This window comes from Miscanthus floridulus, chromosome 6 (genome assembly GCF_019320115.1).
Source record: "Miscanthus floridulus cultivar M001 chromosome 6, ASM1932011v1, whole genome shotgun sequence".
NCBI classification, from domain to species: Eukaryota; Viridiplantae; Streptophyta; class Magnoliopsida; order Poales; family Poaceae; genus Miscanthus; species Miscanthus floridulus.
The window spans coordinates 112,895,017-112,912,202 of record NC_089585.1 but is presented as its reverse complement, the minus strand read 5'-3'; the positions used below and the strand labels follow the sequence as shown (position 1 = coordinate 112,912,202).

Sequence of the window (17,186 nt, the reverse complement as noted above, 5' to 3'; positions counted from 1 at the left end):
TCACTCCTTCCGGGGAACTATATTGCATGCATATGCATAAATGAGTATCATGAATGCATAAGAGATGAGATGATATGATAAATTGGATACGTATGAGTATGATTATCCGCAAGATGTATGACAAGTTTAACATTCATTGACCAAGTAGATGTATAAGTTTCTTCTAGTTGATCTTTACTGAGTAGGTGCATATCTCTTCTATAGTACAAGAAACATACACTCACCAAGTTCTAGTAACCTAAGGTAAAGTTGTTCTATATCAGTAAGAGGCTTAGAACTGGCATCTAACAACTAATCTCAATTATCCTAAGCATCTACACAAGCATCATATAAGACAAACAATTACAATTGACTTAGTCATTTCATGCTGGGAACAACAACTACTTATTTTGGCCATATTTGGAGTTCTACTCAACCTAAATACAATGATCTTAGACTTTCTAGGAAAGCTTATAAACTTGCCTACAACTTTATTATAGTCATCTCAAGATGATTCAATGGTTATCAAGGTCAAACAACAATTTCCTAGATCTATCCAGCAATTCCAGAGAATAAGCATTTCTATAGACCAACTTGTAACAGCTATAACTCTCAAACCATTTAGCCTATTGACATGAAAATTTGACACAAGTAAGATAAGTATGTTATCTACAACTTTGTTATAGACAAGATTCATAGCAAACATCATTTTACCCATGCAATTTACTTAACAACCGAAACTATTCAAAACAATCACTAAAATTGAATTATAGAGCAATTAATATTTTACTGCATACAAGCAATCAAATTTGGGCACAACCAATGACACCAACAATTCATAGGCACCATACACACTCTAGAAAACTTAATAGTCATGCCCAAAGAAATTATTTAAATGCATTTATTAATGTATTTGGACACTAAGGTGAAATAAGGAACATATATCAAAAGTGCACAATAAATTTTGAGAAAATTACAGTAGCCTACATATGACCCCAAAAGTCTATTTACAAATTTCATGCCATTTGAACAAGAATAGCCATCTCTACAAAAATAACAAGTTATATAGGCTTATTTTAGCAAAAATAGTTTAGCCTAGTGAAAAGTGCCAAACAACAGATTTCATATTTTTCTTACATTCATCCTAGCACCATATCACTGTGTAAAAATTGGCATGATCATTAGTTATGTATTTTTACCCCATTTATTTTCATTAGAAACTAGCAATTATTTAAGATTAAATAGGAAGACTATATTTCAAGTATTCTTACTGTAGGTTTAGCATTTTTTCTGAGCTAGATCATGTCAACACAAGATCAGAAAAATTGGAATCACAATTTTATCACTTTCCTAGCTCAAGTTATGCATTTTATAAGATTGAGAACAATTTAAAAGCACTTATATAGATCAATTTAATTCTCCTAGAAAAACATATCAAATAGTAGGTTTCATATTTTTATCAAATGGTATGCTTCATGATGAATCTAACAAAATTTGGTTCACTTAATTTGGACACTCCTAGCTCTAGATATGAATTTTTAAAACATGTATTCAAATCTATGAAAACAAATAAGAAAATCAAATAATCACTCAGACTGACAGATGGGGCCCACAGTCAATGGGACCCGCTTGTCAGCGAAACTGAAATAGAGGATGGAAGTTGACCGGTGATAGCTCACCTGACAGTGAGGTCTCCGGCGACGAGGTTACCTCCGTCGTGTTCCTCACGTCAACTCGCACCTAGGGGTACCCCAGGTTGGGTCGGTGGCTCACCAAAGCAAGCTCATCGACGAGCATGGCGGACGGTGATGGTTGCGTGGTGGAGCGCCGGCCGTCTCCGGCCATGGCAGGCTCCGACGAGGATGGTCCTACCTCCATGGTGACCTAGCATAGCTCTAGAGCAAAGATTTGGCCACGGTGAAGCAGTGGGGAAGCCTAACCACGTGTGTGGTGGCATGGCAACGCCCAGTGCACGACGGCGGCGCTTGCCGTTCCGATGAACCGGGGGCGAGAGGTGGGTCTCCATCATCACGGTAGGAGCTGGTGTTTGTGGCTACTTGAAAACACCTTCAAGTGGGGGATGGCGAGATGTAGGGGCTGCTGGCCACGGCGAGCTCAAGCTCACAGGCATGGTGGGCACGAAGGGAGCCACGGTGCATTCACGCGTGACGATGGCGGTAGCAGTTAAATGGACGGTGGATCTAGATTCTAGGACCTACAGCGAAGACTAGATGAGGGAGAGAGAGAGCGGAGGTGCACGGGTTGTGGCTGGCCATGGGCGAGCTCAAGCTCGGCGGCGCACCATGGCCATGGCGGTGATGGTGACTCGGAATGTGGCCTCACCTAGGTTTGAGCAGCTACAATGGCGGATCGAGGTGGTAGAGCAGAGCAATGTGGAGCTATTAGCGTGGGTAATTTTGAAATGGAGCGATGATAGCTACACGCGAGCTCGGTGAAGCTCACGACGGCGATGGCGATGGTGCTCGGTTTGCTTGGCGGGCGAGAGAGAAGGCGAGCGAGGGCGAGAGAAGCGAGGAATGGATGGAGCATCGGCGTCGCCTCACTCTTCACTCTGCTTTGGCCCGACCAGCCGGGCCAATGCTGGCATATAGCCAGCACATGGCGCTAGTGGCCTGGCATGGTTGGCCACTAACGACGCGACATCCGCGGCCATCAGGCCCTGACGAAACGACTGACAGTACGATTTCCTCCACCTCTATCTCCTAATTCGTTCAGTTCTTTGCAAAAACTTCATTAACAAAAGTTATAGAGCTACATGTAAACTCCAACTTTGCTTTAGGGAGTAACATCTAGTTCGCCATAGTTTTAAAACTAGCAATGCTTCAAAGTATGGTACATCAAAATTGAAAATCAGTTCATGACTTAGCAAATTTTTCTAAGTTAAAACATCATTTTGTTGATTCTTGTGATCCCTATTGGACCATGTTATGCACTGAATTAGCTCTTGGCTCAAAAATAAAAGTTGTTACTCTAGTCAAGTACTACAACTTTTCTTAAGGGTGCACTACCATGCAAACATTGTATGCTATAGTTCAACTTTGGTCAAAGTAGGATCATGAAAATTGGAGTTTCTAGAATAACTATGACTTGGGGGCTGTTTTGGTCCAAGTCATGAATACCAAACTTGTTCCATGTACCATCCTAAATAGTGTCTAAGGTGTTTTTGTGACCTCACAACCATTTTAGGCATTGGTCACACACAATGGCAAGCATATATATATAAGCAACATCACATGTGATAAAGATAAAGTGAATGAGATGAAACTTCTTATGCTCATGCTCATGAATGCTTGGATGATGCTTGTGCTCATTAAATGCAAGTGCCCAATGCATGCTTAACATTAGGGTGTTACAGGCCTCACTGAAGGCTAGTGGCTCCTCAGGGATGCGATGGCCTCGAGGATGTCACGCATCCTCTTTTTTTCCTTGATGGGTGGCCCCCACGGCCACGTCGGCGGTGCCTCTTCGATTAGGTGCCCGGATAAAGACCGACAAAGGGGTGGTGGGGTCATTCTTCAAGTAGAACCACTGCGTGTGCCACCCCTTGTTGGATCTGGACAGCTAGTAGGGCATGTACTCGGCCAGCTCGCATAGCCCATCGGCCCCAGCAAGTCCCAAGCTCTATCCCTCTTCTTAAGCAGGGAGACGGAGAAGAAGTACCTCCATAGTTCAAAGTGGGGTTTGATCCCTCGATATCCCTCACATAGTGCGATGAAGGCCGTAATGTGCTGGATCCCATTGGGGTTCAGATGCTACAACTCAATCTGGTTATGGTGCAGCAGTCCTTAGAAGAACAGATGGGGAGGAATGGTGAGTCTGCGCTCATTGAAGGGCGTGAAGGACATGATGTAGCCATCAGGCGGCATCAACGCATCCATGTGACTAGGCATGAGCCACCCCACCACATTGGTCCTTCCGTAGAGAAGGCCATGCTTGACAAGGCCCTCCATGCGTGCGTGGGTGACGACGGAGCGATAGCATGTCTCCATGGGAGGCAAGGGCAGAAGAATGAGAGCTACGCTGGTGGTGGATTAGCAACGGCAACAGATCTGAACAATGGTGGCGGAAAGGCGAAGAAGGCAAGGATGCGGTTTAGTGTGCCAAAACATGAAGGGGCAGGCAACTATTTATAAGGCAGGGTGAAGCGAGAGGTCTGCCTAGATCTATGTGCCTGCCATGCCATGTCACGTCGCCTCTTCGAGAAACGTGTGCACGCCACCTCTGGCTACTTCCTCGAAGGACATGCTGGATGATGGTTTGCTCCATTCGGTGGGTCGAGAACCACCACAGGTAAGGAGGGATATGGAGCTAAAAATGCTCCCATAGCCCATTCAGGCCCAGGAGTTGGAAGGTTGGCCCACTGGCGGGTTCACAACCGCTCTAGGGCGCCTTTAGAGTGAGGGGTGGAAAAGGATGGGCCTGCTAGCGGCCAGTACCTAGGCACACAAGAGTTGTAGGCATCCTAGCCCATGTTTGAGTCTTGGTCAGTTCATAGTCCATGGTTTTTCCTCGAAGAAAGATAGTGAACCCCTAGGACCGGTCGAACGGACCTAGGAACTATATGGATTAGCCACCAAGAATCTAGAGGCGGTCACCAGCTGACCCATGCTAGACCCCATGAATGGGAAGCTAGGGCCCCACTCAGACTAGCCTGTGAATAGCTCACCGAGCACCATGATTCATCCATAGAGGAAAACATGGCACGGCTTAGCCCCTCTGTTTTATTGAAAAAACGCTTGAGGGAGGACGATCACAAGATGAGCTGAACCCTCGACCAGACCCCTACTACATGTGAGGACTCGAGGGAAGTTGGACTCGCAAGGAGACCAAATGCATGGTCGCATAATGATGGCGGATTGATCGGATCCTAGGGAGGGATCAGAATCAAGAGAAATCTTTTTTGCCCCCCTGAATCCTGTGGCTACATGTTCCCAAGGAGTTTGATCACGACAAAAGGGAATCGTGACCCACCAAGGCATCCTACGGGCAGTAGAAGATCAAAGCCCTCAAAGTCCCTCCATCCAAAAAGCTTACGAAGGAGTATCCTACTCCTTCGCAGGCTCAGGGGCTACTGTCGGGTATTAGTATTAGGGATATCGGAAAAAGGGATCTGAGGAACATGAACAATGAACTCACCCATATAATTAAGGATGTATTTTAGTCTCGACAAACCCCAAAGGGATAGTTTCCGCCTTGCCAGACTCCTCGGTCACGGGCCCTGTCTCTCCTGACCCTGAGGGTACGGGAGTCACCTCGCCCAACCCTGAGGGCACAGGCTCCGTCTCATCCCATCCCTCATGCACGGGCCCTATGCCACCTGACCCCTTAGGCACGCGAGCTATCCCACCTGACCCTAAGGGCATGGGCTTTGTCTCGCACGACAAGGACCCATACCGCCTCCAACCACTATGGGTCTAAGGGTACGACCCCGAAGTCAAACTTCTAACATCGAGAAGGAAGCATGCACATCTCGACATGACCTATGGCCATGTTAGGCCACGCTTGGGGGTTCACATCGCCAAACAGCGATGGGTGCGAGGTCATTGTGTTGCCTACTCCCCATACAGCCACTGATAAGCATGTCGGTTCACCACACCATCCACCAAGACAGGATGGGACGCAACAACCGGCTGATAATGCCGAGGCATGGCACCAGTGGTGAATAGGAGCCTAATGTAGAGCCATCCCCGTCACCATCTATAGCATTGGTGGGACCCGCATGAAGGAGAAGAAGGACGTGGTGGCCCCAGAACCCTTCCTCTCCCTCGCTTCTCTCTTTGTCTCTCTCTGTAACCTAAGCCTTCCCCTTCGCCTATAAAAGGGAAAGAGGGAGGCCCTAAGAAGGGGCAAGGAACACATGGCTAGACAAACTCTCAGTACTCTTCAACCCTTCCACTAGAGACCTGGGATCCGCTCCCTCTCTTGCCCATTTGTAACCCCTACTACAAACTAGTGCCGGTAACACGAGCAGCAGCAGACTGGACGTAGGGACATTCCGCCTGAACTAGTATAAATCCTTGTGTCCTCTAAGCACACCATCCGCTCTAGACGCACAGATACAAATTTACTAGCCAGTGGTTCAAAACACCGACAATATTGTTGGTTAAACTTGAAAAAATTTAACCCCTCAAGTGAGACTATGTTTATTTTGGAACAGAGATGGTACTTTGCAAAATGAGTGAGGAGCCACCAAAGCCAGTCTCTGCTCCATGACCACGACTAGACCGCTCTAGCAGGCCCCTACACCATTTAGCTGTGGGCCCATGGCTGTCAATGGCCAGAGCCCGCCTTCACCACAAATAAGCAGAGCTCACCTTTGCCCCCTTCCCCTCCCCAACTAGACCAGCAAGCGGCCGAAGGAGTGACTAGATGCGGCCAGGAAAGCGGAGGTTTGTTCTAAAAAATAGGAAAGCAGAGGTTTTGGCCAAACATGTAAATAACATCTTTTAAGAGACTCTTTATATCTTTTCTATTTTATAGAAATATCTAAACATAGATATCCTCTATTTTGGATTTCTCGCTAGCCAAAGATGGAGAGCAAGAATGGCTCTCTAGATTATGCACAAGATATAGGAAAGCTGTGGAGAGTACAAAGATATAAAAAATGATTTTTACTCAAATGACTTCCTAAATGATGATTTAGAGACTAGATTTTAGAAAGGTTCTTGAAGATGCTCTAACATTGATCTTCATCAGTCGTGGATATAAACATTCATAAATCTTTGTTCCAAAAGAAACTAGATGGTTCTTGATCGGATATAAACATTCATAAATCTTAGGTTAATAGTATGTCTATACATTATAATATGGATGGATGTCTACATTATAATATGGATGTCTTATGTTTTTTGTCTTTTATAGGCAATGATGGACCTAGAAAAATAAGTTTGTAGGCGCTCCTCACATCATCTATCATCTATAGCCCCTTCTTTCAAGCTTCCATGGATACCAAATTGTAGGGGGCTTAGGGGGGACTCCATGCCTTAAGTAGCAGTAGCGGGGGCATGAACCCACCCCACTCCGGTGCTAGATTCGCTATATATAGGATTAGTGATGGTCTTTTACTTCACACAATGAATGATGTAGAGGCCCATAATGACTACTTTGTGTAGAATAGAAACACATTCAATACAATTGGATTAAGTTGCTTCTAGGAAGTCGCTATAGCATTTCGTATGCTAACACATGAAGTATTGGTTGATGCTACAAGTGAGTACATTTGTATTGGAGAAAGTATTGTAACTGAGAGTCTACAAATGTTCATCATTCTAGTAATTTATAAATTTGTAGATGAGTACTTGAATCACCTAATGAGAATGATATAGCTTGATTACTTGCTTTTGGGAGCAAATGGTTTTCCTGTATGCTAGGTTCCATCAATTGTATGCACTATGTCATGAATCAAAAACTATCCTTGCAAGAAAAAACTTTGCATAATACAATGTTGATCTTGAGATACCCTCTTCTTGGCCCTGATTACCCTATTGAACATCTAATATTCTGTTAAGTTACCAGTTGTTTTTGGTCATGAAATTTCATGCTCTATTACTCAGAGTTGCCTTGACTTGGTCTATTTTATCTTGCCCTTGGTTCAATTGTGACCTCCACTTCGGTATGACACTTTCTCCTTAGACATAGTGATCAATTATGACGTGTTGGGTAGTGACTATGGTCTCAGACCATGATGAAAGGATGGTAGGCATTTTGATGAGAGTCTAACATAGGGGTATATTAAATCCTTGGATTTAGGGGATAACAGTCTAGCTAACCCCCCCGTCAGATTCTCTTCATTAGCCAGGGGTTCGGGGGCTACACCCATTAGGTGCACTCGTGCGCACCCTCAGGCAAACAGGAGACGACTCGGTAGGCCTTGGACTACCCACTCTTGAGGAAGTCCTCAGTGTCAAGGGGTGAGCCAAGAGAGGCTAAGTCCCATGTTTGGGCCACCATCACTTGGGGGCTCAGGGACCGGGCCAAGGCACGGAGTGTTCCTGACATAAGAGCCTCATCCGAGCAAGATCCCCCAAGGCTGCCCCAATCTTAGCTCGGATCGAGCACCTAGCTTGGGCAACGCTAGAATCAAGCCTCAGAATCTATCAAGCGCCCAAAGCCTAACAGGCCAGGCCTCTGTTCCACTCCACGACCATGAGGTATTGTCGGCCACTCACTCGGTAGTGTCACGACCGACGTGTGACGCATCAGGACAAGGAGCCCCTCCAAGCTGGTGTAGTGGAGGGCTCTGGGCTTGCATGGTAGCCCCTCCAGGGAAGGGAAGAAGCCTAATGTGCCAAGGAAGCCACGAGAAGGAACGCGTAGGGAAGGCATGGCCGGAGCAGATAGTACTTGGTGGTCAGCGCCGAACTACAGCAAAGGAGTCAAAATGTGGTTTCAACTTTGTCGGACCCCAGTACAAGACAAAGGAGGACCGACAATGCTCCGAGGAAGAAGACCAAAGCATAGGGTGAAAATCCTAGGAGAAACGATTTGACTTGTACACCCATCGCCTCCTCGGTATGTAAGGAGAGGCATGGGCTCCTGTAGAAGGGGAGAGATTAGAACTTAGCCATATGGATCGACCAACCAGAACTCAGCCAAAAGGACTCTACCCCAAAGAAGGGAGATCAAATCCAAACGAACCCTAGATTAGCATAGCGCTACCCCTACATCTCACTCTATTCCTACATTGTAAGAATTCTCGATTGAACATTCCTAATACAAAGAACAATATTGCTAGATGTAGGGCTTTGAGACTTGAACCAGGATAAACCTCTTATATTTTGAGTGCTCGAGCCACTAGAGGCACACACATCAACCCACGTCGAACAACTCAATTACTACGGCGGTTATGAACCACGACAGGTGTCACCACTTGTTATCAGGATTTGACAAACCAGATCATCTAGCGCTCAAGTACACTAAACTTTGTGTCCACACTTTCACTAATGGTTGGGGTCCGCCAACTAGTACTTACATTATGTTCCACCAAAGTATGTGTTTATACCAAAATTTGGGAAGAAGAATACGGGAACTCGAAGCCCCCAAGATCGTGTCATCCAGGAATCGATTGCATGAAGGTCGGTATTAGCTGATTCAAGTGCAACACTAGAATTGGCTCTCTTCATATGACGCCAGCAGATAACAACAAAAGCTATGGTTAGCGTCAGAAAAAATATGTCGGACTCTAAAAAAGGAAAAATTAGGGTACAAGTTATCTTAAATTAGGAATGTTTTTCTCTTATGTCAGAGATTGTAACGAGTTGTACTTAAGTAGGATTCATGCTTAGGTTCTGGGTATGAATATTGGACCTCGGCTATTATAAAGGACATTCAATCAATTAAATACAATTTACTTTTTTTGGCTCCGTGCCAACCCTTAGGAGTAGGAGTAGTGTAGATCTTGATGAGTTCTTCAACAAGTAGGGCTGCATCGGTCTGGTCGACCTCTGGCTTGTCTGTAAGTACCGCCATGGCTTATACTTCTGTTTGTACGGCTGCATCGGTTAGGTTCGACCTCCACTGTGAACTCTAGTATAAGCTAGTTATCGACTTTTATCTAGTTTAAGTACGACTGCATCGATCCGGTCGACCTCCACTGCTCGAATTAGATTAAGGTTAAGTTATCGGCTCTACCTAAGGGTGGCGTCCTTCGGGTAGATTCATTAAGTTACCGATCTTGCTGATATTCTTATTGTCATTAGTTTGTAGCAACATCAATCTGTCCGGTCAAGATCGATTTAGATCGGCCTCATATCCTTTTATTACGTCGTTTGCTTTGTCACAACACGATGTTTCCACCTTTGAGCGACGGGTTATGTTTCATCGACTGTTTTTACTTCGATCTTGATTGTGCATAGTACACGGTTAAGGCATGTATGATCTCGAAGAGGTTTGCTGGTTAGTTAAATCTGGTCTATAGTTCGCTATTATAGCTGTAACGATCCTGTTGATCCCTACTGATGATACTGTAGATTGGAGGATGCTAGTTAGTAGATTTATTTTTGATTAGGTGTGACCTTAACTGTTTGTTATGCCTACATCGGCTAAATAGCCGATCGCCTATGCTTTAACGTCTACAGTGTGTCTCCATAATTCTGTTAAATGTGAATAAATCTATTTACTTTAAAGGTTTTATTTGTTGTCTTTATCATGGCTGCATCAATCCGGTCGAACCCTATTATTAGAGATAGCAGGTTAGGTCTGATGAGTTCATAGGTTTGTCCGCGTAAAATAGTCGATTGTTCACACGTTGTAGTCCCTTTTCACCTGAATCGGATGTTTTAGCCGATTCGCCTGAGCCTTCACGTATAGATGGTTTTATAGATTCTAAGGTTTTAGTTTGTTATTATCATCATAGGTGCCATCGATCCGGTCGAACCTCACTGTTGATGGTAACAGATTAGATTCAGAGCGTTTGTAGGTCCATTTGTATTAGATAGTCGATTTGTTTGCATGCTATATCCTTTCTCGATTAGATTCATCGGTTCAATAATTCACACTGGTAATATCCACCTAGCTGGTTATTTCACTTACATCTGCGGGCTTTGTAAAATCAATCGCAACACATAAGCTCTACTGTCCGTAACAGTCGATTTCTGTGCGTATCGGCTATTTAGTCGATTTTCTCGTTTGGCTGCTCCCGAAGCGGCATACTTGGAACTGTCTGGGCAAAGATCGGCATGTTCCACCTTAAATTACTGATAAACTTTATTTCGGCCCCGTTCGCTGGTCTGAACTTTGGCTGAAACTGGCTGAAAAACACTGTTCCGGCTGAATTGTTGTGAGAGAAAAATACTGTTCCGGCTGAAAAAACAAGCCGAACAAGCCAAATTTAAGACAAGCGAACGAGGCCTTCCTTGTCAATTGCAGGTTAAATTGACTGGCATGCCTCGGGAGGAATTTGCAGGATCGGTTAGCCCTGCGTTGAAGCTAAGCGGATCTCCGGGCTCATCTTAAGCATTGTCGATATTTTCGTGCCGACAGTATGCTTGTAGCCATCAAACGGTTTTGCTAGTGGGTGCCACGAACAAGTTGTGATAATGACCTTAGGAGATATTTACCGGCTCGAGGCACAAACAGTCAGTGATACGTAAAATCACTATTAGTAGTTCGCCTAGTCCCTGTTTCGTGGTTAAGAGCATCTGTAGCAGGCTATCTAGTAGTGGAGCAAAAAACCATCTTTAGTAGAGTATCTACTTGGTCCTCCAGATTTGTCGACTACCTAAATTCTCCCCTCTACGACCCATTTCAGCTTTGTTCAGTTAGGCCACCCCGGCCGGGGTCAAGGCCCAACCACCGTGGATCACCTGACCTGGAAAGGACCTCGGCCCACGCGAAAACGTGCATTCGTCTAAGCCCGGCCTACCCCGGACCGGGAATGATGCCCGGCCTGTACTGGGGTGGAAGCAATCCCGTCGCTGAGCGCGAACGCACGCGAAGGCCAAGCGAAGGGTTCAAGCGAATGGATTAAACCCCTAGAGGGATCAAGTGATAGCACAGGGATTCACTCATTCCCGGCAGGGATTAAATCAGCTTGGGGATTAGACCCCCTGCAACCGAACATAGCCTACACGGGTCAAGAGGGGCCTCTACTTTTCTGTTTTATCGGTTTCCCACCCGCCATACTCGACTCCACGCCTCCGCCTGGCCATTTTCACACGCGCTGACACCTCACCTACCACTATGTTCTGTTCCATGGCCTCCCTACCAATGCCTTGCCACCGGCCAAATTCGAGCTTCCATCGCTGCCTCCCTGTTGGTTCCTCTCGCTAGTAGCCACAGGTGGTCGCTAGCTCAAGCTTCGACTGATTCTCGTCAAACTTAATCCGCTGTTGAGCACGGTCATAGTACTCTCCTTCCGATGGCCAGTGAGACCCAAAGCATGTTGAGCATCGCGTCCGTGCTTGCTCCACATGTCTGTATTGCCTTCTCCGAGGCTCACTGGTGCACGCCTCTCCCTGCCGATCACGCCGCCGGTGCGTCATTGCCATGCCGCGCCGCACACTGCCAGGCACATGCGATGCGGCCGGTCCACTCTGGGCTCCCTCTGTTCGAGTCGCGGCTAGCCCCAGGGACGCGTGGACCTGGTGCAGCTCCAGCTCACCGGTCTGCCCCTTGCTGTAGGTCACAAAGATGCTATCGTGAATAATGGAGCCAGTGTTCCTGTACACGGACACTTGAACTGCCACCTAATTAATATAATTAAAATGCAGTTAGCATAGATGTAGTACAGGGGGCAGCAGGCCTAACAACCACTTATAACAAAACTCCTTTCGTCTTAATGAAATATGGGTCCAATCCCGCTAGCGAAAAAACACCCTGCTGGAACGGACACTAATTTGCAGCCTCTTGACATGGTAATTGAAGCAAGAACTCTTTTTTGGCTGTCCCATCTTCAGAGAACTAATGATCACTGCCTTCTGGATGATCTGGAATACTAGGAATGGAGTAATTTTTGACAATGAAACTTTCAACATCAAGGGCTCAAGGCCATGCGAAATGTGAAGTTAGCTCTCGATTCGTGGCGAGAGAGTTACTCCTAATGTTTCTAATTTTTCTTTCTTTGAGCCTTTCAAGCTTTTTAACTTGTATATATCCATATATATAAAAAGATTTTAGGTAGGGGCCTCCCGGCCCTGCCGTTGCCTCAAAAAAATTAATTCATTACTAGGTCTATACTCATACATTATATTAGGACAACAATCATACATTAGATCACATCCGTTCCTCGCCCATTCAGAAACGAGTGGCGTGTACGAAGGGTACCCTACGAGACATATATGGTATGAGCCCATCAATTCTTTAATCGAGAAATTCTTAACAGAGGACAGAGCCGAGGTGTGGAGGGCCTCGGCGGTCAAGGGGAAGACAAGGTAGGAGGGAAGACATATATGGTGTTGCCTGTTCAACGGAAGGCCTATATATATATGCTGTGGCTACCGGTCCATGTTCACGCAAATAAGACAAGCACTCAGCCGCTAAATCCATTCCACACAACAAAAAGCAATGAACGCTCCAAGAAGCGGATCTCTCCCGATCCGAGCTCTAAACACCGAGTCGTCCACTAGGGAGGAGGAACCGGTGAGCCCGACCGCAAGGCTCTTGGACAGTATGTACATAGTCGTCACGATCGGTCTCGGCGCGTCCATCAACCAACCGGACATCCGCGCCGGCATCCAGGCCCAGCTCGCCCGCCACCCACGCTTCTGCAGCATCCAAGTGCGTGAGTGTTCTTCCATGCACTACGTGGCTACTAGTACGTCGTTACGATGGTCATCACTTGATGTGCAGGTTACGGACGAGTTCAAGGACGGGAACCCGCGGTGGGTGCGGGCGACGGTGAACCTCGACGACCACGTCGTCGTTCCAGGGCTGGACCCCGACGCCGTGGCGGCCGATCCCGACCAAGCCGTGGAGGACTACGTGGCGTCGCTGTCCACGCTGCCCATGGACCGGTCCCGCCCGCTCTGGGAGTTCCACTTCCTCGACTTCCCAACCTCGGAGGCGGCCGCGACCGTGGCTGTCCGCGTGCACCATTCGCTCGCCGACGGCATGTCGCTGCTCACGCTCCTCATGGCGTGCACCCGGAGCGCCGCCGACCCGACCAGGCTGCCTGCCATGCCGCCGCCGCCGGCTCGCTCGGGCCCTGTCTTCGCGAGGCCGAGGCCGCCAGCGTCCGCGGGCGCCCTGCCGTTCGCGCTGTGGCTGTGGTCCTACGTTGTGCTCGCTTGGCATACCGTGGAGGACGTCGTGGCGTTCGTGGCCATGATCCTGTTCGTGAGTGATCCACACACGTTGTTCAAGCGCACAGGCGGAAGCGACCTCCGCCGCCGCAAACGCTTCGTGCATACGACCCTCAGCCTCGATGACGTCAAATTCGTCAAGAATGCCATGAAATGCGTATGTACGCTTTGCGGCACCTTAGGCCCTGTTTGATCCCTAGATAAAGCTAGCTATATATGCTAATAGTTAGTCCCTCCGTCACTTATTAATTGTCGTTCTCACTTCCGAGTCAGATATAACCAACTTTGACCAAAAAAAAATAATATATATATATATATATATAAATATTAATATTTATAGTACATAATTATATATATCATTAGATAAATCATTGAATCTAGTTTCACAATAAATTTATTTGGATATATAAATATTGCTAATATTATCTATAAATCTAGTCCGACTTAAAGTTTGACCGGCATGTTAACCATAACGATAAATAAATAGGGATGGATAATAAACTAGCTAATTGTTAGCTGAAACCTCTGGATAATAATTATCTCACTAATTAAATGAAATGAGATAATAACAGATAATAGTTATCTTCGTAACATTTTTCTGTGCATCCAAACACCCTCCAGCTAATAGGTAGCTCATAGTTAGGTGGTACGTGATGTTTAACAACGTCTGTCTTAGTTTCCTAACAGGGCCTTAGTTTCCAAATTCAACTGTCTTAAAAATGTCTTGCCGCAACCATAATTCTAAAGATGATTTGTCTTTGTTTCTATTGCATTGCACAGACCGTCAACGACGTGCTAGTTGGGACGACTTCTGCTGCTCTATCACAGTATTACTTCCGTGAATCCGGTAAGTGATGTTTGACCACCTCTCCTGATCTCCTCCTCTCCATCACTGCCGGATCGGTGGTCACTGGTGCATTTCCTATCTTGAATGTTAGGAGATACTGACACTAGGAAGCTCATTTGTTTGCGGTCAATCCTCGTCGTCAACATAAGGCCACCCGCTAGCCTACATGTAAGTTTTTCTTTTCTGGACGGTGAAAGAATTGAAATGCTAGATGACATGAACGCCGGTCGGCAAATAAAAAAAAGATGTTTCGACTCGCTATTACTTCAGATAGTTTCATTCTCCAGCATAGGGTTAACTGCAAGTATATGTTGTCACTTGTCAACAGAGAGTTGTTGAAATGATAGAGTCTGGCGAGAGTACGGCTGTGAAATGGGGAAATAAACTTGGCCATATCATCCTCCCGTTTCATATAGCCATGCACGATGACCCGCTTGAATATGTTCGTACGGCGAAGAAGACTGTGGATAGAAAGAAGAGCTCATTAGAAGCACTCTTCACACATGTAATCGGGCGAGTGATCGTCAGATTTTTTGGCCTAAAGGTATATATGCATGCTCCTCTTCGTTTGTCCACGGTGCATCTGACCCGTCCATTCTAAATTATAAGTCATCTAAACTTTTTTAAAAAGTCAAAAGATCTCAAGTTTGACTGAATTTATAGATGCTAAATAAGTATCATTAGATTCTTCATTAATTATATTTTTATGGTATACCTACTTGATGTCATAAATTTTTGTAATTCTTTTTATAAATCTGATCAAAATTTGAGATGCTTTGACTCTCTAGAAAAAGTTAGAATAATTTATAATTTGGGATGAAGGGGGTACAAAACCCCCTTTTTTTTTGGGGGGGTGGGGGGGGGGGGGGGGGGGATTGGTAATTGCTTGGCCAATAAATTCATGTTTCTAGTAGCACTGCAAAATGGTTTGTGAATCAAAGCAGGCAGCAGCAGCTATCTTCAGTCGCATAATCACCCGGGCATCCATGGCATTCACCAACGTGATTGGACCAGTTGAACAGGTCCAGTTTTGTGGGCACCCCATTGCTTTCATAGCTCCTAGTATCTACGGGGCCCCAGAAGTAAGTCACTCATAGCATTATATTATATATATATATGCATCCATAATTTGATGTCTTAAATATATACTGTACTTAGCTTTCAAAAGTGAATATATATTTAAAATACAAATATTTGGTGGAAGCATCACTCAATCTCAACCATGGTTCAGTTGTGTAACTGAGCTCATTGCTCTGTTTCTACTACTAATATATAGTTGAGTAACTCTGTTTCTACAAGTATCGTGTTCTAATCTTGTTTCATTCTTTTTTGTAGGCTCTTACTATACACTATCAGAGCTACAACAACAGTATCAAGTTAGTCCTAGCGGTGGACGAGGCACACTTCGCTTGCCGTCGGCTTCTGAATGACTTCACTAGCTCCCTGAGGCGAATCAGGGATGCAGCTGCGCTTCAGCAAGGTTCAGGACAGCGTCAGTCGTGACAACGCCGAGAAATTCGATCGGTGCGCCGCCGTACCATCTTCTATCACGCCCACCCGGTCCTGTAGCAAAATAAACTGTGTCGCTCGTTAGTATGAAATATATATATGTACTGCATGTTATGCCATATATATAATTAATATATAATGCCAATAAGATACATGTAGATCAGATGAACCAAGGCCCAAGGGCTACTTATATCAAACGAAGCTTTGGTTTTTCGCCTGATATGCCTACCAAGGCTACTATTATCATCTCACCAGAATTACTGGCCATCACGGCCCGTGATTGTGTTTGGCCCACTCGCGAGAGTTCCGAGTTCAGATTAAACAACCTGCCCGAGACACTTGGACCAAAGGCTTGCTGCGTGGCAGAAACGGAAAACATCTAGCTTGATGCGGAACTTCTGGTGGGGCTGTAGAGATGGGTAAGAGGAAACAAGCCTGAAACATTGTTCCAGCTGATTTGTCGTGAGAGAAAAATATTGTTTCCGGCTGAAAAAACAAGTTGAAAAGTACTGAAATTATAAGACAAGCGAACATGACCAAATGATCAAGCCTAAATCTATCGATGGCATGGGCGCTTTACGAGACATGGAGTTGTTCAATCTAGCTTTGCTGGCTAAAAGCTTCGGAGAATATTATAGGAATCGGCATCCTTGAGTGCTAAAATTCTTAAAGCCGTCAACTACCCAGGGGTCGGGATTTTCTGGAGGTCGATCTTGCTTCCTCCCCATCGTGCATTTGGCGTTCGATCGTCGATGGGCACCAGGTGCTGAAGGAGGGATTGATAAGAAGAATTGACACGGGAGAAACGACGACAATTTGGACGACGAACTGGCTACCTTTGGAGAGCTTACGTCGCCCCATCAGGTTGGATAAACCAAACTCTCCTCGGATGGTTAGTGAACTAATTAATCAGACTGAAGTGGCAGTGGAAATATAACATGCTGGAGGAGTTCTTCACCCCTCTTGACGCGATGATGATTGCCAAAATACCTCTATGTACAAGAAGGCAAGAGGACTTCTGGACGTGGCACTTTGACAAACGAGGCAGCTTCTCGATACGCTCGGCGTATCATATGCTGGTCTGTTGACAG

General features: G+C 45.8%; 1 protein-coding gene across 3 annotated transcripts; it reads left to right on the top strand.

Moving 5' to 3' along the window:
• The first annotated feature begins 12,893 nt into the window (after window positions 1-12,893).
• Window positions 12,894-16,304, top strand: LOC136459100 (wax ester synthase/diacylglycerol acyltransferase 11-like). Of its 3 annotated transcripts, XM_066459003.1 has the most exons (7): window positions 12,903-13,215; window positions 13,288-13,896; window positions 14,520-14,586; window positions 14,678-14,754; window positions 14,915-15,130; window positions 15,531-15,668; window positions 15,922-16,304. In XM_066459003.1, the coding sequence occupies exons 1-7, from the start codon at window positions 13,003-13,005 to the stop codon at window positions 16,087-16,089; spliced, it is 1,488 nt and encodes a 495-aa protein (XP_066315100.1). In that variant the 5' UTR covers window positions 12,903-13,002; the 3' UTR covers window positions 16,090-16,304. The 3 variants fall into 3 exon arrangements, with proteins under 3 accessions (XP_066315101.1, XP_066315102.1, XP_066315100.1); XM_066459004.1 differs by lacking the exon at window positions 15,531-15,668 and having other exon boundaries at window positions 12,894-13,215; XM_066459005.1 differs by lacking the exon at window positions 14,915-15,130 and having other exon boundaries at window positions 12,898-13,215.
• Window positions 16,305-17,186: the final 882 nt, after the last annotated feature.

Bases quoted from the DNA above. Each gene is read 5' to 3' on its own strand.
- LOC136459100 (XM_066459003.1), top strand. From the start codon at position 13,003: ATGAACGCTCCAAGAAGCGGATCTCTCCCGATCCGAGCTCTAAACACC. The intron at 14,587-14,677 runs GTAAGTGATGTT...CTTGAATGTTAG, and splicing joins GTATTACTTCCGTGAATCCG to GAGATACTGACACTAGGAAG. The intron at 14,755-14,914 runs GTAAGTTTTTCT...ACTTGTCAACAG, and splicing joins GGCCACCCGCTAGCCTACAT to AGAGTTGTTGAAATGATAGA.